At 37.4% G+C, this 20,314-nt stretch overlaps 1 protein-coding gene across 4 annotated transcripts in view; it reads right to left on the bottom strand.

Annotated features, from left to right (window-relative positions):
* AFG1L (AFG1 like ATPase) overlaps positions 1-18,867 on the bottom strand; it is a 197,396-nt gene extending 178,529 nt beyond the window's left edge. For 2 of the 4 annotated variants that reach the window (XM_042939500.1, XM_042939501.1), the window contains exons 1-2: positions 18,783-18,867; positions 18,511-18,654 (exon numbers count right to left, since the gene is read on the bottom strand). In XM_042939500.1, the coding sequence (XP_042795434.1) occupies positions 18,511-18,654; positions 18,783-18,864 (226 nt within the window). In that variant the 5' untranslated portion in view covers positions 18,865-18,867. Of the gene's footprint in view, positions 1-14,093; positions 14,262-18,510; positions 18,655-18,782 lie in introns of those variants that run through there. The other 2 variants (XM_042939502.1, XM_042939503.1) reach the window with 2 other exon arrangements.
* Positions 18,868-20,314: the final 1,447 nt, after the last annotated feature.

Raw genomic sequence — 20,314 nt, 5'->3', positions numbered from 1 at the left:
ATATATAATTCTTACAACCCAATTTTATAACCCAATTTTTTAAATAGCAAAGGATTTGAATAGACATTTCTCCAAAGATATGCGAATAGTCAATAAATATATGAAAAGATGTTCAATATGAGTAGTCGATCAGGAAATGCAAATCAAAGCCACAATATGATACCACTTCACACCCACTAGGTGAGTGAAGATCAAAACGACAATAATAAATGTTGAAAAGAGTATGGAGAAATTAGAACCCTCATATATTGCTAATGGGTATGTAAAATAGTGCAGATATTTTGGAAAATAGTAACAATTCCTCAAAAACTTAAACAGAGTTTACACATGACTCATTTCACATGAAATGAAAACACATGTCCACACAAAAAATGTATACAGAAATGTTTGTAGCAGCATTATTCATATTAACCAAAAAGTGGAGACAAGCCAAAAGTCCATCAACTGATGAACAAACTAAGGTATATCCATCCATACCATGAAATATTATTCAGCCATAATAAGGAATGATGGGGCACCTGGCTGGCTTAGTTGGTAGAACATGCCACTCTTGATCTCAGGGTCATGAGTTAGAGCCCCCCATTTCATGTAGAGATTACTCAAAAATAAAAAATTTTAAAAATTTAAAAAATTAAAAAACTAAGAAAAAGGAATAAAGCACTGATATATACTACAACTTGAATAAACCTCAAAAACATTATGTTAAGTAAAGAAGCCAACACAAAAGACCACGTATTGTAGGATTCCATTTATATGAAATGTCAACAGACAAATCCATAGAGACAAAAAGTAAATTAGTGGTTGCCAAGGGGTGGGGGCAGTGGAGGAGGGAAATAGGTAGTGAGTGCTAATGAGTATTGGGTTTCTTTTTGGGGGTGGTAAAAATGTTACAGAATTAGATAGTGGTAATGTCTCCACAATTTTGTGAATATACTAAATACCACTGAATTGTACACTTTAACAGGGTGAATTTTATGGAATATGAATTGCATCTCAATTTTTAATTAAAAAAATTCCAGGGGCACCTGGCTGGCTCAGTCAGTAAAGCATATGATTCTCGATCTCCAGGTTGTGAGTTCAAGCCCCATGTTGGGTGTACAGATTACTTAAAATTAAAAAAAAAAAAAAAAATCTTAACAAAAAATTCCTGCAGGAATATTCCCAATACATACATATGACAAAAAACAACAACAAAAAAAAAACCCCACCTGTTTCCAGTATATTTAAAGAACATCTCCCAATAAGACCAACAACCCAATTTTAAAAGGGACAGAAGAGTATCAAAAGATACTTGACAAGATACGTGAATGGTGATAAGCACATGAAAAATTGCTCAACATGTTAGTCATTAGGTACACAAAAATTTACTTTTTTTTTAGTTTATTTGTTTTTTTATTATCTCTATACCCAATGTGGGGCTCAAACTCACAACCCCAATATCTAGAGTCACATGCTCTACCAGCTGAGCCAGCCAATTGCCCCAGTAGATGCAACTTTATAAACCACAATAGGATACCATTTCCATTCACTAGAATGGTTAAAATGTAAAACCTTGACAACCCCAAATGTTGATAAAGATATATAACAACCAGAACAATCACACTTATTTCAGAGTATAAAATAGTAAAATCACTTTAGACAATAGTTTGGCAGTTTCTTATAAACTATACTCACTATATGAACCAGAAATGCCATTCCTAGGTATACACCCAAGAGAAATGAAAACATATCCAAAATAACCAATATAAGATTATACCAGCTAGAAATAACTCAAATGTCCATTGAAAGGAGAATGGATAAACAAATTGGGGTATATTCATATAACAGAATACTACTCAGCAATAAAACTGCTAAAACATGAAATCATAGGAGTTAATCTGAAAAATTATGTAAAGTGAAAGAAACCAGACACAAAAGAGTATATACTATATAATTGCATTCATGAACTTCAAGAACAGATAAAATCATTGTGATAGAAAAATTAATCTATGGTAATAGAAATCAGAACAGTGATCAACCTATAGGGTATAAAAAATGAGTAAAAGGGGCAGAATGAACTTTCTAGGGTGATGGAAATGTTCTTTATTAGAAGTCAGCAAGCTCTAGACCTTGGGCCAAATCCAGCTCACTGCCTGTTTTTGTAAATAAAGTTTTACTGGAACACAGCCATGTTCATTTATATGATCTACAGCTGCTTTTACACAAAAAAAGGCAAGAAAAAATGTGGCAGAAACCCTATGGCCCACAAAGCATAAAATATTTACTATCTGGTCCTTTACAGGAAAAGTTTGTCAACCCCCATTCTGTATCTTCATTGAGTGCAAGTAACAGTGAATACATTTACTAAAACTCATTGAATAATACATTTAAGATCTATGCATTTCACTCTAGGTAGATTTTACTTCACTTTTTTAAAAATCCTCACTTTTTGTTTTGAGGAAATTTCTAAACTGATTCTGAAATTTATATAGAAATGCAAAGGACCTAGAATGGCCTAAAGCAGTGCTGTACGAAAGAAATACAATGTGAACATATATAATTTAAATTTCACTATGAGCTACATTTAAAATTTTTTTTTTATGTTTATTTACTTTTGAGCAAGGGAGAGACAGAGCATGAGTGGGGGAGGGGCAGAGAGCGAGGGAGACACAGAATCTGAAGCAGGCTCCAGGCTCTGAGCTGTCAGTACAAAGCCCACTGGGGGCTCGAACTCACTAGCTGCAAGATCATGACCTGAGCCGAAGTCAGATGCTTAACCGACTGAGCCACCCAGGCACCCCTAAGAGCTACATGGTTATAAACATTTTTTAAAAGAGGTGAAGTTAATCTCAATCACACATTTTATTTAATCCAATATAACCAAAATATTTCAACTGCTAAAAGACAATTTTTCATAGATCTTTTACATTTCTGCACACCTGTGAGTAAAGAAACAGACAGCTTTTGTTCTAGTCTTTCCAACAATATTTGTTGTATAATAAGGTCTCTCCCAGGTCAAAAGCCAAAATTTCCTTGCACCTCCCTTATAAAAGATAGGATTTCCTAAGTTCAGGGTTCTTCAATTGTGAAACAAAACCACTGAGTAGGTCAGCATCCACCTGGATCAACCTCTGCACCACCCCCCATGGAGCTTGAGGGGCAAGGGGAATGGAAGCATACAGGACGCACACCGCCTGCTGGGCCATGAGTAATTAAATTCTTTGTCTCTGACCCAGGAGTTTCATGTCTTCTGCCAACATTCAAAAAATCCTGACAAGCTAGCATGTTTCCTGCAAGCAGGATAAAATCTCAGCTCCTTCACAGTTCTTAACATCAAGAACAGTAATCAACATGTACTCAGATTTTTACTTTTAAATTTATTTTTTTCAGGAGCTCCTGGGTGGCTCAGTCGATTAAGCATCTGACTTCGGCTCAGGTCATGATCTCAGGTTCCTGAGTTTGAGCCTCACGTTGGGCTCTGTGCTGACAGCTCAGAGCCTAGAGCCTGCTTCAGATTCTGTGTCTCCCTCTCTCTCTCCACCCTCCCCTGCTCAAGCTCTGTCTCTCTCTCTCTCTCAAAAATAAAAATTAAAAAAAAAATTTAGGGACGACTGAGTGGCTCAGTCAGGTGAGCATCACAACTTTAACTCAAGTTGTGATCTTGTGGGTCACGGGTTTGAGCCCTACATCCGGCTCTCTGCTGTCAGCATGGAGCCCACTTCAGATCCTCCATCCCCTTCTCTCTCTGTCCCTCCCCTGCTCATGCTATCTCTCTCCCACTCTCTCAAAATAATCATTAATTTTTTTTTAATTTTTTAATTATTTTTTTCATGTCTTCAAATTAAGAATGTAATTTACACTTAGAACATGTCTCAATTTGGATGCTAAATTTTCACTGGAAATATTTAATCTGTACTTAGACTTCACAAAATCTACAGTTGAGAAAGTAGATTCACCTTCCTAAGTTGTTCCAAGATTACTTAATGTTACTGAGAAAAGCTATGTAAGTGTGAGGGCAAGAGGTATGGGAAATCTCGGGGTGCCTGGGTGGCTAAGTCGGTTAAGCGTCCGACTTCGGCTCAGGTCATGATCTTGTGGTTTGTGAGCTCAGAGCCTGGAACCTGCTTAAGATTCTTTGTCTCCCTCTGCCCCTCCCCTGCTCATGCTCTGTCTCTGTCTCTCAATAATAAATAAACATCAAAAAAAAAATTTTTTTTAAAGAGGTATGGGAAATCTCTGTGCCTCATGCTCAATTTTACTGTGAACCTAAAACTGCTCTAAAGATAAAATCTTTTTTAAAAATGTCTTCCAATAGCTGAATCAAGTATCCTTTTTAAAATCTGTATTTAACTAAAATTAAATTAAATTAAATTTAAAATTTAGTTCCCCAGCCACATTTCAAGTACTCAATGTCCATGTGTGGCTAGTGGCTATGGTACCAGACAGCTCATTTAGGTCTAGTCAATCTTGAAAAAGAGTTAATTTAGAGGACTCATACAGATACTAAGATGATAAAGCTAAATAATTAGGGCACTGTGGTACTGGTAGAACAAACAGAACAATAGACCAACAGAACAAAACAGAAACTCACACATATATATGGTCACTGGATTTATGTCAAAGGTAATGCCGCAGTAGCCTGGCAAAGAGATTCTCTATTCAAAAAATGTTCCCAGGTCAATGAATATCCACATTAAAAAAAAAAAAATCATGACCCCAATTTAACATCATAAAAATTCCAGATGGATCATAGATCTAAGTGTGAAAAGTAAAACAATAAAACTTCTAAAAGATATCAGAATACCTTCATGACCTTAAGCTAAGGAAAGATTTCTTAAATAGGATCACAAAAAAAGGCTAATAAATAGGCATTACAACTAAGAACTTCTGTCCATGAAAAGACTCCATGAAAAAAACTAAAATGCAAGCCACAGACTGGGAGAAAATATTTACAATTTACACATCTGACAAAGGACTCATATCCAGAATATATAATGAATTACAATTATTAAGAAAGAGACTTTGAGGTACCTGGGTGGCTCAGTTGGTTGAGTGTCTGGCTCTTGGTTTGGCTGAGGTCGTGATCTCACAGTCTATGGGTTCAGGCCCTGCATCAGTTCTGTGCTGACAGGGCAGAACCTGCTTGGGATTCTCTATCTCCTTTTCTCTCTGCTCCTTCCCTGCTCACTCTATCTCTCTCTCTCAAAATAAACAAACATTTAAAAAAAAAAAAAAGAGAGAGACCAAAAAATGCATTAGGAAAATGGGCACAAAACCTGAAAAGCTAAACAAAAGACTGTAATCCGAGTGTCCAATAAATATGTAAAAAAGGTGCTCAACCTCAACAGTCATCAGGGAAAAGCAAAATAAAACCACAATGAGGTATCACCACACATTTAGTAGAATGACTACAATTAAAAAGAATACCAAGTATTGATGAGGATGCGTGGCAGCTGAAATCTCATACGCTGCTAGTAGAAATACATATTGATATAATACTTTTGGAAAACTGGCCTTATCTGCTAAAGATGATCATGTATTGTATGATTCATCAATTCTCAGGTATCTGCCCAACAGAAAGCATACATATGTACACCAAAAACTTTGTACAAACATTCACAGCAGTACTATGAACAGTAATAGCCAAAAACTGGAAACCCCAATATCTAAAACTATAGAATGGATTTAAAAATTGTGGTAGAATTCTTGCATCAGTTAGAATGGCAAGTATCAAAATGACAGGAAATAACAAGTGTTGGTGAAGATCTGAAGAAAAGGGAACCCTCATGCACTGTTGGTGGGAATATAAATTGGTACACCACTGTGGGAAGCACTATGGAGGTTAGTCAAAAGATTAAAAATAGAAATGCATAGGGGCGCCTGGGTGGCTCAATCAGTTAAGTGTCTGACTTCAGCTCAGGTCATGATCTCAAAGTTCATGAGTTTAAGCCCCGTGTTGGGCTCTTTGCTGACAGCTCAGAGCCTGGAGCCTGCTTTGGATTCTGTGTCTCCGTCTCTCTCTCTGTCCCTCCCCTGCTCAAGCTCTGTCTCTGTCTCTCTTTCTCTCAAAAATAAATAAAGATTAAAAAAAATTTTTTTTAAATAGAAATGCATATTGATCCAGTTAATTCCATTAGTGGGTGTTTATCCAAAAAAAACCAAAAACACTAATTTGAGAAAATATATGCATCCCTAGTTTATTGAAGCATTATTTACAATAGCCAAGATATGGAGCAACCTAAGAGTCCGTCAATAGATGAATGGATAAAAAAGATATGGTGTATATAATATATATGCACGCGCGTGCGCGCGCACACACACACACACACACACACACACACAATGGAATATTACTCAGCTATAAAAATGAATGAGATCTTACCATTTGCAACAACATAGATGGGCCTTGAGAGTATTACGCTAAGTGAAACAAGCCAGGCAGAGAAATACAAATACCATATGATTTCACTTATGTGTGGAATCCAAAAAAACAAATGAACAAGCAAAAAAAACAGAAACAGACCCATAAACACACAACTGGTGGTTTCCAAAGGAGAGGGAGGTGGGGGACGAGCAAAAGGAGTGAAGGGGATTGGGAGGTACAGGCTTCCAGTTATAGATCATATAAGTCATGAAGATGAAAGAAACAGGAAATATAATCAATGGTATTGTAATAACATTGTATGGTAACACATAGTAGCTACACTTTTGGTGAACATAGCATAACATATAGAGTTGTCTAATCACTATAGTGTATACCTGAAACTACCATAACATTGTATGTCAACTATACTGCAATTAAAAAAATAGAAGACCTTTAAGAAAATTGTGACATAATCATACAATATCTTGTTATATTCAGCAAATGAATTAACAGTTGCTATGTGTAAAAAAGATCAAAGAACCTCACAAACATAATTTTAAGTGAAATAAGCCAGAATTGTGATTCTACTTATATAAAATTCAAAAACAGGCAAAATAAATCAATAGTAATATATATATCAAGATGTTGATTACCATTACAAGTCAAGGGCTAGGGACTTAGAGGGTCTACAACAGTTGCCTAGGGCTCTATAAATGTTCTATTTCTTGATTTAGATTTCTATTTCAGATCTATTCTCTTTATGAAAATTCAATAGGCTTTACACTTATTATTTGTGTACTTTTCTGAATATTATATCTCAATAACTTAATTTTTAAGTATACTTAATGGTTGTTTTTTTCTGTATTTTCTACTATGCACATATACTATGTTTTGTAATTAAATATCATTTATTTTTTAAAAAGAAAAAAGTAATCAAATATGAATTGGAGAGATCAGTCTTAACAGCCCTAGGAATGTTAAGGTGAGACAGAATGTAACAGGACACAGGAAAGGTAACCTACAACAGTACTCTAGCCAGACATATCTGAAGGAATATATTGAGATACAGGGGCCATATTTATAGAGTGACATTCAGAAAGTAGACTGTAATCTCAAGAAGGGAAATTGTTCCAGGGATCTAGAAACCATTTCATAAGAGTTGACCAATAGGACAAGGGACGGCTGACATTGAGAAGAGACGGTAATAAGATCCAAGCATCCTAGGTCTAGCATATAGATGGCATCAAGAAATATTTGGGGAATAAATGAATGAATGGAAGAAATCTAAGTCTTTAATGTTTGAAAAGTTGTCAAATGGAATCAAGACAAAGAAGCACCCAATAATCTGATGAATGAATGAAAAAATGAGTAAGGTAACGATATTATCAGTCTTGATATGCTTAAAGAACTGTCATATATGCAATCAGGACTAGAGTTGTATAGGTTGTGCTTGGGGAAAGATTCAAGATGAATGGAGAGAAGGTAAAGAAAATCTCAAATTTCAGTCTACTTAAAGAATTTTCTATGGGCACCTGGCTGCTCAGTCAGAAGAGCATGCGACTCTTGATCTCACGGTCGTGAGTTCAAGCCCCATGTCAGGTGTAGAGATTACTCAAAATAAACAAATAAAATTTAAAAAAAAAGAATTTTCTAACATGTAGGGCTCTCCAAAAATGAAAGAAACAGTTAAGGCAGAAACTACACGCCTATCTAACATCCTTTGACTACATGACCCAGAGGACTTCTTCAGCTCTAATATTCTGATTCTATAATATATTACCTTTATATCTTCTTCACAGAAAATAATTTGCAACTAGTTGAGTTACTTTTGAAAACAGTATCAATTTCTTACTAAATGAAGAGATTTTACCTTCATACTATAAATCAAACTTCAACAAGTTTCTTTGAAACATCATGACAAAGAACCTTTAGGTATTCAGAGTATCCAGAGAAAAGGTAAAGTCCAGGAGAACAAAAACTGTCCCTGGCTACCTACAGAGGCCCCTTCCACAATCTTTAAAAAAAAAAAAAAAAAAAAAAGCTTCATTTTTCTAGAATTCAAAGCACTGAAATCAGACTGGGTTCTTTGCCGTTGTTATTATAACAGAGTCCTCCCCTCAAATTAAAATGATTCCAGTAATTCTGTAGAGAGTTGAATTCATTCCATTTCTGTTCACTGACTGGAATCTACCACCTCTGGTATTTTAATAATATTTCAATTACTCCCAGCATAGCTCCACATTTATGTAACCGTTCTTACAGTTTTAAAATTATTTTCTCACATAGTAACTTATTTGAGCCTCATAAATGACCTGTAAGGAAGGTAGAATTAGGATAATTAATCCCATTCTACAGATGAGAAAATGGAAATACCAATTAAATGACTGTCTTCATACAACAAATGAAACCAAAATCACCATCTAGTTTTGCAGGTCACATTTTATTATTCATCTGGTATCCCGCATGTTCATCAGTCCTAAGATAGAACTGATCAAAATTCTTCAAAGTAACAGTTATGAAATAAAAGGAGCTTCACTTCTTCACAAAGAGGAAGAAGCTTGTTGCCAAAAAAGAACACACGCTTAGTTAAATGAAATCAAAACTATATAAGAAATTTAGATTTCCAGTTTAAAATGTTTACCCAACTGCTGTGAGAAAAATGCACAATCAGGAAAAGCATGTTTAATATTTCTAAAGGGCTGGATTAAAATTTCAGCTGTAAACTTCATTACTGTAATTAGATTTTTAATGCATATTTATTAAACATCCATTCAAATACTGTGTTCACAATTATTCATGAGTTATTTGTACATTTGTGTTGATTTTAAAAAACTGTAAACAGTGGCCACTGACCAGAAATTTTCCCCTACAATGACAGAAGTCCATACTAAGGTCATAGGCAGCCCATTTATTCTTTTATTATGTTCTAAATCATACCTGAAAGATAAATATTCGGCTGTTTCGTTGAAAACTGCAACGGTCATCAATGACCCAAAAAGTCAAGACTTACCAGCGACATTAAAGACCTATGTTTGATTCAGTGATGAATAAACAAAGTGCAGAATAGAAGAAAATCAAATCTTAATTAAACTCTTTCTTTAGAAAAACAACATAAGCCATCATCAAGGAATGCATCACAAGATGATTTACTTTATTTATAAAAGGCTGATTTAGGGGCTTTAAAAGGGTGCTTTTGATTTAAATAGAAAAATTATGAAAATTAAAACTAAATGCTTGCTGGTTATCATTCTTTTGCTTTAGAAGCTAGTTAATCTTAATGTGCCAGTGTATAACTTTACAAAAGGAAAAAAATAGTACTTTAAATTTCATGATAACAAATCAGTAAAATACCGCCTAAAAATCTGAATAAAGCTATTCTGAAGTAATTATAGGCATGGCCTAGCATACTGAGTAACTCCTTAATATTCACCCTGTTCACACACTATTTAATAATGAGATCTAAGGGATCTATTTTCTTTCAAATGATAAAGAAAAATAACATCTATTATGTTATGTTCATTTACTTTAAATTTTATACACTCACACATACATATAAGAATTTTTTAATGCAATCTACACAGTTTACATTTAAGATATAGTTGCATTATGGAGTTATGAAGGAACTACTCTAAAAGAAATACACATTCAGGCTTTAAAAGTTGTTGAAAACTGCCATCCAGGAAAGAATATGAATAGATACATGGCCCTCTATGGATAGCCTGGGTGGTTATCCACTATGGATAAACTGGATGGTTCAGTCAGTTAAGCATCTGACTTTGGCTCAGGTCACAATCTCCCAGTTCACGAGTTCGAGCCCTGCGTTGGGTTCTGTGCTGACAGCTCAGAGCCTGGAGCCTGCTTCAGATTCCTTGTCTCCCTCTCTGTCTGCCTCTCCCCGTCTCATTCTCATTCTCTCTCTCTCAAAATAAACAAACATTTTTTTAAAAAAGAAGAATATGGATAGATAGATGCTAACAGCACAGAGCTTACTTGGGATTCTCTCTCTCTCTCTCTCTCTCTCTCTGTCTCTCTCTCTCTCTCTGCCTCTCCCCAGCTTGTGCTCCATCTGTCTCTCTCAAAATAAATAAATATTTTTTTAAAAAGTATATGAACAGATAATATGTTGAAAAGTAACTCCTAGAAAGGGCTCAATGAAGAAAAGAAATAAGGCAGCATGAGCAGGACAGGAAAGAAAACCTATGAAAAAGATTCTGGAGATTAAAGAATCTGGTACTACCAGCAGAATAGATGCAGAAAGGGGACCTCAATCAAGGACCTTAGGTAAGGAAGACATAACAAAGTAGGAAGAACAGATATATCCAAAAGGTTTATAAGAGAGACATTGGGACAAATAGTAGATACAGGTCAGTGAAAAATATGAGTGACCTAGGAAAACAAGTGTTAGATATATTCGAGCAGAGGCTAGATCACTTGTCAGCAAATATATGGAATATATCACTATACTGCAACCAAGGCTGAACTACCAGGTTTCAGAGTCTTAACACCTATTATTTCTGTGGTACTTTTTGTAAAAAGACAAATCAAGAAAATAGTTATACCCCATTTAAATATTATTTTCTTAAACAAAGAGGATGAAGCTCCTGAGGTGTAAAGCTATGCTAATCTAGAGTAGCTCAATAACCCATATCTGGACCTCTTACATTCCTTTCTACCAGTTCTATTCTTAGACACGCCCTGTTTCATCTGCCCCTCCTACCACCCCAGAACTACATCTAGGGCACCAGCTATGCCTATGTAATAGGCTCTGCTATCCTTTTTAAAAACTATTTGGAAGAAACCATTATCATAAAGTTATCAGTCTCAAGAGTAGGCATGAACATTCTTCTAATATAATAATAGATATTAATGAAAATCCAAGAAACAAAGTTTCACGTAAAGGTATTCATCTAATTGGGTAGTAAAGTCGAATGCCCATTTTCTTAATCACTAATATATACTACCAATTAATTATACCAATTCATATGGCTGAGGTGCATTTGTTCTCATATTAATGCCTAATGGAGATCTCATGTATACATACATGCAGTAAAGAAAAGATTGTGGAGCCAAAGGTAAATATGAGTCATCATTTAATAAAGACACCTAAAAATACAACACTGAGATACAAAAAGACTCTATAATAAAAAGAAATCACAAGACGTGACTCTCATATTACCTTGCCTTTATGAAACAAACTTAATTTCCAAGGCTAGCTTAAATAAAATATAATTTTCAGATATGCCAATTTTCAGTTTTAGAAAACCTAGTAAAATTCTCCTCTTTGGCTTCTCTTCTCGTTTTCCTAGGACCTCTCTTAATGTTCTCTGACAAGGTCAGGTTCTTCTCATAAAGTGTCAGCTTTCCTTCAAGGAAAATTTTCTCCTTTGCAGTCTACAAATACTCCCAGGCTAGTTCTTACATTCTCGTGGCTCTCGACATATCGTATTTCCTTTCTCAGTCTCAGACCTTCATATTTCCCAGAACTAATTAAACTTATTTACCCAGGATGTCATAACCACCTCAAATTTAACAAGTCCAAGATGGAATCTCTCCCTAAAATACCTCTGGCCCTATTTTTTGTTTGGTTTGATTACCCTGATTAGATGGATGGTGATGCCATCAAATTACCCAAACTAGGATATCTGAATTGATCCTAACCCTTCTCTTTCCTTGTCTCCCCCAAAGCCTGGCAATTCTACCAAGCAAGTGCCTCTGAATTCCTCCCTTCCCCCACCTTGCTGCCCAGCTCTCCACCTCACCACAGCAGTAATTCAGGCCCTGAACAGCTCTCTCCCGAACCACAACTTCCTCCTAAATAACCACCGCACTTCCAATTTTCCCCACTCAGGCATTCCTGATCTGTTTTTCAGGCAGGAATAAGAATAATCATGCTAAAACTGATCTGATCACCTTTCTTCTTATGAAACCTCCATCAGCATCCCACTGAGCCTAGACATCTTCACACACTACACAGGACTTTTAACCAGAGCCAGGCCACCTTCCCAGCTTCATCTCTAGCTGCTCTCCCTGAGGGCCCATAAACCAGTAAGGGCCATGTACAGCTCACTTCTACACTTGTGCTACAACCCCCTTCTCTCTCTTAGCAGAGCTGCCTTCCCCTCTGTAGTCCTACAACACTTAAGATGAACCGAAATTATGGGTTATTAATGTCCAATGTTAAGGAGCTGGAAGATAAGGGTTAAGTTTGTGCTTCTAGAGTAAAAAGTACCTGGGTTCAAATCCCAGTTGGGTAGCCATGCCTGTTTATTCATCTATGAAACAGAGTTAACAAGTATTTTACAAGGGCTTTTGTGAAGATTAAATTATGAGAAAAAGAAACTGCCAGTGATGGCCTGGAACATAGAAAGGGCTTGATAAATGTTAGCTATTATAATTTCATCTCCCTTCCAAGACCATGAGCTATTCAAGGGCTGGGACCCCATTTCATTCACTTCCCCTCACCCAACACACACACCCTAAATACAAGGCTCCAACTGAATTTGAGGCATTTTTCACCCACACTATGGCCACTCTAATCTCAAATAAAATGTTTCCCCTTAACTATCTGGATGTTAAACATTACATTAAATGAAGATACACTTAGACCTAAAAGAAAACAGGCAGTGAAATAAAAATGGAGCATATTACTTAAATTACAATAAGATACCAAATTTCAATTTAAATTTTTAATAAACAAATGGAAATACACAGATCCCAAAATGGAATTCATAATATTGTATTTCCTAAGGAATTTTAAGTTAAGCAATCAAGTAGGCAATTTGGATGAAGAGTATTTTAGGACCCCCCAAGTCTTCATAGGTCAGTTTCCAAAACATCTTGGAGCCAGGGCTGGCACGAAAGCTTAGATGAGACATAAAAACAAAGAACATGCTCTTCCTTTCCCCTCATTCCTTTCCTTTATGTATTTCCTTCCGTTGTTTAACATTAAGCCAATGGTTCCCTCACGTTATACTGCAGTAAAGAGTAGACTTGAAAAGATGAAAAAATGGAGATAAATATAAATGTAAACAGTAAATAACACCCACTCCCAAGATTGAGGGATACAAGACCAATTTTAAAATTGTGCTCTAAATACAGAAAAACATTTCAACTTAAAATTTTCTTTTTATTTAAAGAGAGGAAAGGAGTGTATGTAGTTACAACTAAATTTACCTCTCCCTTGCCTGTATTTTCATTAAATCTCCACACCCAAAACTGGCTAAATTCTGAGTATAAGAGGCAGTATTATAACTGAACCCAAGTTCGTCTGCCCTGATGCCCAGCAAAGACCATCACTGAGATCCCAAGTATGTAGCAAGGAAAGGGTTTATTCCAGATGCAGCTAAACAAGAGGACAGGAAGGCAAGTCTCAAATCCACCTCGCCAAAGGAGAGTCAGGGAGATTTAAAGGAAAAGGAAGAGGTCTGGGCTTGTTAGTTTGCAATTGCAATTAGTCCCATTAACCCTTTGGTTACTGGTTTCAATTCCCACTGTCTTTTGACCATTCCTCATTCTCAAGAGAATTGGGCCAATGACCTCTATTAGTTACTTCCTGCTGAGATGGGGGTGAAGATCAGGGTTAGAGGAATAGAACCTTTCTGCAGTCATCTAGAAATAGTCCTTGGTTCCAGGTTGAAACCCAACATCCTGCATTACCAAGATTTTTGTACTTTGGTTATTAGTTCTTGTACAATATTTTATCTAGGTCTCAAGGGAGATTTGTTGTAAGCAACTAGCTTGTTGTACTTACTGATTTCTTCAGACCAGCTCTCCTAAAAAGTAGTTTCAGGTCCATCAAAGGCTTGCCAGTCCAAGCAGGACTCTTTTTGATGTTCTTCTTGCTGACAAGATATAGGGAACCTGTAGATTTTTATTATTCAAGTGTGATGGATCCAAGGCTTAATTCCCTTTGGTTTCCCTGAAAAATGGGTAGTCAACAGCATCTCATTAAGGTCCTGTCTATGGTGGCTGGAGCTGGTCCTCAGGTGCTTGTTCTTCCAGGTCTTTAATAACACCAAGTCTCCAGGATTCAGGTGGTATAAAGGCACATCAACCTCCTGGACGCGAATTTACATAGCGAATGTAGCTGATAGTATTCCCTAACGTGAGCCCCATCAGGAATTCCTAAGTCACGAAATGAGTATAGAAAGAGTCTTCCACATAACACCTCATAGGGGCTTAAACCAAGCTTACTTCTAGGGGCCACTCTACTCAAAGCAGAGAAGCTGGCAAGGCTTCTTCCCAAGTTAAGTTGGTTTCTTGGCATATTTTTGCCAAAGTTCATTTTTCCTATTTTCCAATCTGTTGGCTTCTCCAGGAGGCATAGAATTTCCATTGAATGCCCAAGGCACTCAACACTGCTTGTGTGATTTTTGCCCCAAATGCCACTCCATTGTTGCTCTGGATTGTTAGTGAGAATCCAAAACTAGGAATAATTTTGCTTAAAAGTGTTTTTGAAAAATTCTGATGAGGACTTCTCTGAAAGGCATGGAAGTTTCAACCCAACTTATAGGGCTGTCTACAAATACTAACAAATATCAAAAACTACCTGCTATTGGGCACATAGGTGGTTCAGTCAGTTAAGCGTCTGACTCTTGATATCTGTTCAGGTCATGATCTCAGGGTCATGGGATTGAGCCCCAATTGGACTCTGTGCTGAGCATGGAGCCTGCTTGGGATTCTCACCCTCCCTTTCTCTCTGCCCCTCCCCAGTGCAGGCATGCTTGCATGCGTGCTCTCTCCCTCTCCCTCTCTCACTCAAATTAAATAACCATTTAAAAGTAATAATAATAGGGTGCCTGGGTGGCTCAGTCAGTTAAGCATCTGACTCTTGATCTAGGTTCATGAGTTTGAGACCCACATTGGGCTCTGTACTGACAGCAGGGATTCTCTGTATCCCTCTCTGCCCCTCCCCTACTTGCATGCAAGTGCTCTCCCTTGCTCTCAAAAATAAACTTAAAAAAATTTTTTTTAATTCCTCTTTAAAAAAAATAACCAGTCTCACTTTCCTCAGATATAGAGTTGTCTCCCTTATCATTTCCAGTAGTCTTAATTACATTTATTTAAATTATTTATATTTATTAGAATACTCATAAAACTTCTTGAGGCATTAGACAAAGTTCTAATGTTTTTTTTTTCTTTTCTCAATGGAGAGAACATTAATTTATTTGACTTTAAGTAAAGACAGGCAGAATAAAAGTTTTACATTTAATGCTGATAACTCTAAAGACATGTCCATTTTTATTAAACCAATAACCTTGAATTAGCCTTAATACGAAATATTTTCCAAGATCATGTGAATTTAAAAAACGTCTGGGTTAGTTTCTATCTTTCTTTTAGAATGCCCAATTCTTATAAGTGCTAGCCTTTAAACCAATTAAATAGAGCTCTTTTACAAATTAATTTCAGCAATAACATCTGGAGATAGAGAAAATATCTCAAATTTACAACATACATGGACACACACACGATGCAAACAAAATCTTAAGGGCCCAATTTCAAATATCCCCCTTTTACAACACAAATCTAATTGCAAGATGGTATTACAATTAATGGATGTGGCCAACAGTGTTGCAAAAAAAGACTGCCCAATTTTGGAGAATACAGTCCAAAAGGTTGCATGTGGGGATCAAATTGTCACTTTCCATTTTCCAGTTAGAACGTGGCTGGTTTTATTCAAAAATACCAAAATCTACAGCAACAAAAAAACACATGAAGCCCAGAGTACTTCTGTGAACATCAGTTCCTCCCCAAAAGTTGGGGTTTCACAGACTGAACCAAATGGCTCCCTAGTTTCTGGCTCCTCCCTAAAGATCAGAGCTTCACTGACTGAACCAAATGGCTTCCTAGTCAGCCTTTTTTTAAACAAGAAAGGAGGCTAAGAGAACCAAAACCCACTATTTGATGGCAACCAAATGGGAGTAAGAAATCTGAGAGCCGAACCAAAGGGAGAAAGAAATAAACTCACATGCTGTCCATCACACACAAAGTAGTCACCAAGAGACATCTGTCCAAACTGAACCCAAAAAAACATTTCCTTGCCACAAGAGTGAAAATTAGGCACCAAAGGTCAGAGGTACCCAGGTAGGTGGGACCCCAGGGACAGTTCCTAGAGCAAGGAACCTGTCACCTAGGCAGCTGCTTCAACCTGTCACGAGGCCCCCATCACCAGCTGGCGGCCAACAAACCACGCAGGGCCGGGCAAAAAAGTCTTGGCTAGCTTGCCAAATGTGTAACTGAACCCAGGTTTGGTTGCCCAACTTGCAGCAAAGACAATCACCAAGACATCAAGTATGCAGACAGAGAAGGGTTTGCTTGAGAGGTAGCCAAACAAGGAGATGAAGGCGCAAGCCTCAAATCCACCTCTCCAAAGGAGGAGGGAAATTTGAAGGCAAATGGAAAAGGTCTGGAGGAAAAGTTGCAGCTGTGCTTATTAGCTTGCTGCTGTAATTAGTCCCATTAACCCTTTGGTTACCAGTAAGTTTTGAAATTCCAAATGATAATTCTGAAAACAACAAAATCTTGATTTAATTAAAAAAAATATATATGAATACAGGTTCATAGCAAAGCCTTTGTTGTAAGATATAAAACCAAATACAGCCTTTACTTGACTTAACTAGCCATATAACTTCTGCAACCCTGGATTCATCATCTCCAAAATGGATCATGAGAAGAATGAGAATTAAATGAGATAATATATGTAGAAAGCACTTAGCATACTGCATGTTATTGTGATGATGTTCCTTACATCTTAGTTTTCATAAATTATGATACATCCATAGAATTCTATTTCAACCATTTAAAATCAGGCAGTTCTAAATTGATATGTAATGATCTCCAAGATATATTAAATGAAAAAAAAAGAAAGGTATCGAGGGGTGTGTATATGTTACCACTTCTATTTTGTTTTTTAAATACAGATGTTTATATGCATATATGTTTGTACATACACAGAATGTCTCTGGAAGAATACATAAGAAACTAGTATTAGAAGTTGCCTCTGCGGAGGAAAATTAAGTGGCTAAGCAATAGGGGTGGAATAGTTTTAACATTTTACCATATTCTTTCTTGCATCATTTGTTTTTATTACCTATTCCAAAAATAAAAACAATAAAGTTTACATTATGACCCAACCTTTATGCTACCAAAATATTTCATTATGTAGTAAATAGATTATGTGAAACTGCAAAAAAAAAAAACAAAAACAAACAAAAAAACCCCTGAGGTGACTTAATCAGAGTTCTAGTATTAATTTCAACTCTATTGATGTAATAATGAAAGACTGATAAGGTTTTAACTAAATGAGCCAATGAGAGTTAATTTATTAAGACACAGAAGAAGGGATGCTTGGAGATGAGAAAAAAATGGTATGTGGATGGAAGAGACAATAAGAATATCATTCATTCACTCATTCAGAAAATATATCTTGCCCATCAGGTACTAAACACTGTGCTGAAGAAACAAGACACTTAGTCCTTGTTTTTAAGTAGCCCATAGTTTCATGAGAGTATATGAATATAAGCAGCAAAATCAGTATTCCTGGGACTCGGTCGGTTACTCACAGTATATGTTCATTCACTCCTGAACACGTAACAATTTGAATGAATGAATGAATGAATGAGCAAGGCTGGTAACAAAATATACCCCCACTAAGGCCTCTAGTGGCTTGAAAAGAACAAGAATTGATCACTCCATCTGAGAAAGCTTGCACATTTGTGTTCCCGGAATCCTGAGAGCCAGCAGGGCCCTCAGAAGTCCGAGGTTTGGCTTTTAGATCCAGGCCAGGGTCACCAGCCAGGAGAGTAGGTAAGGCGCAGGTGTAAGGGTCCTCAGCCCCCAATCCCACATTTGTATCCATTCAAGCCAGGCACTCCCACGCCTGGGCTCACCAGGTAGGTGTTAACTCTCTGAAAGCCTGAAGGGAACGAACTCTGAGTTGACCTCTGACCTCAAAAATGTAAGTTGCTCTGGGTCAGTTTCCTCAGTGTTCAGGGCTCCTTCATGGGCAGCCAGCCAAAGACAAGAGAGGCTGAAACTCCTCTCCAGGGACCCTTAGCTCCGAAACAGGTGAAACCAGGAGGCAACTGGGAGAGATAAGAGGGTGACTGACCCGAGGCTTCCCCGGTCATATGCAGTCGGCTCGGGCTACTCATGGCACGGTCACTGACCTTTCCAAAAGGTGTTTCCAGGGGCGGTGGCCGGAGGGGCGAGAGCAGCAGCCCAGGCCCCGCACCCAACACATCTCCCTCTCAGCCGGCTCTGCACTAAGCGCAGTGTAACCAAGGGCGACCAGGAGGCCGCCATCTTGAGCTCTGTACAAAGGGAGGAAGAGGAAAACTTTATTGAAACCCAAAAGAGAAACGGTGGCACAGACAAACCAAGCCGTGCTCACAGAAGGCTACGCAGGAAAGAACGAAAGAAAGCAGAGGAAGAACGCGACCTCCGGTAGCAAGAGGACAGGCTAGACTCGGGTGCCCTTCCGTCCTTCCGGGCGCTGCCAGACAGACTACGACTCCCAGCATGCAATGCGGCAGCGCCGGGGGCGGAGCAGAGCGAGGGGAGGGACGGGCTTGGGGAGAAGGGCGATCCTGCGCCCAAAACCAGCCCACGTCCGTGGCACTGGATCCTAAAACGTTTTCAGGGAATTGGAACGTGGAACGCGGTAGTGACGTACGGTCACGTCACCACCCCTGAGCATTTTTCGGTTTGCGTACCTGACCGAGATTTCGAAACCTAAATAAGATGTAGGTGACCCAGTGGGCACTCATGTTTTAATGAAATATTGATGTTTACCTGGTCACACCTCCTTAAATGGTAACCCTAATTCCTTTGCCTCCAGCGTCCGACTCATCTTTGCCAGAGTACCTGAAATGAGCACCTTCCACTTTTTCTTCCTATATTTGAATAGCATAAATTATTTTCAATATGGCATACACTCAAATGTTTTTAAAGAGTGTGTAACTGGCATAGGAAAGCCAATGGCCCAAGATGGACAATGAGTGGATGGAGTGGCCATGGGATAGTGTGTCCAAAGAGGAATTTCTCTTAAGTGATTGCCCTAATTTGATTAAACAAAAAATGTTTGAGTTATTATAAGTGTATTGAGAGTACAAATTCCTGTCCAGAAGAGGCTGGCAATCCATCAGCAGGGATGAAAAAAAGCAACAAAAGATTCTACCAGATGTTATGGAATCAATGAAAGGAGAACACTTAAGGAGAGCACTTTGGCTGGGAAATCAGGAGGACGTTCTGGAAGCTTTACTTTTATCAAGAGATGAAGACCTTCCAAGAACAGGAAATAGAGTGAACCAAGGCAGGCAGGCAAGAAAGTATGAATTACAGGAAGGATAAAGCCACATTTCGATTGAGTGAAAATTAAAAAGACTACACTAGAAAGAGTTCCAGGAAATCAAACAATTCATCCACAATAGAAGATTCCTAAGAAACAGGAAAAAGAGCACAGCATAGAATAATAATTTGGAAACTCTCTACTGTCAAATTGTTTATGGAAAAGTTATTTTGATTGTATCTTTCAAAATAAATTTTCACTTACTATTTGATATCTATCTTAAGTTGTATTGTCTTACATGACAAACTATTCCTCCATGCTATATTGAATATTTCTTTTTTGCATTTAATACTATTAATTTGGAGTGTGACACTTTGTGAAAGATCTTTTGAAAAAAAATCTATTCTTCCTTGATTTACATATTTATCACATTCAAGATTTTCAGAGAGTATCTGTGTGTCATTTTGTTTGCTCTGGAAAAATAGTTGCTTGCCTTAGTCAATGAAATTACTTTAAATTGTTTTAATAATTGTTTTAACAATTATTTTTGAGAGAGAGAGAGAGAGAAAGCACAAGCAGGGGAGGGGCAGAGAGGGAGGGAAACACAGAATCTGAAGAAGGCACCAGGCTCTGAGCTGTTAGCACAGACGCTGTGTTCGAACCCATGAACCATGAGATCATGA

The sequence above is a fragment of the Panthera leo genome, chromosome B2 (genome assembly GCF_018350215.1).
Source record: "Panthera leo isolate Ple1 chromosome B2, P.leo_Ple1_pat1.1, whole genome shotgun sequence".
NCBI classification, from domain to species: domain Eukaryota; kingdom Metazoa; phylum Chordata; class Mammalia; order Carnivora; family Felidae; genus Panthera; species Panthera leo.
This window is presented reverse-complemented; position numbering and strand designations above follow the sequence as displayed.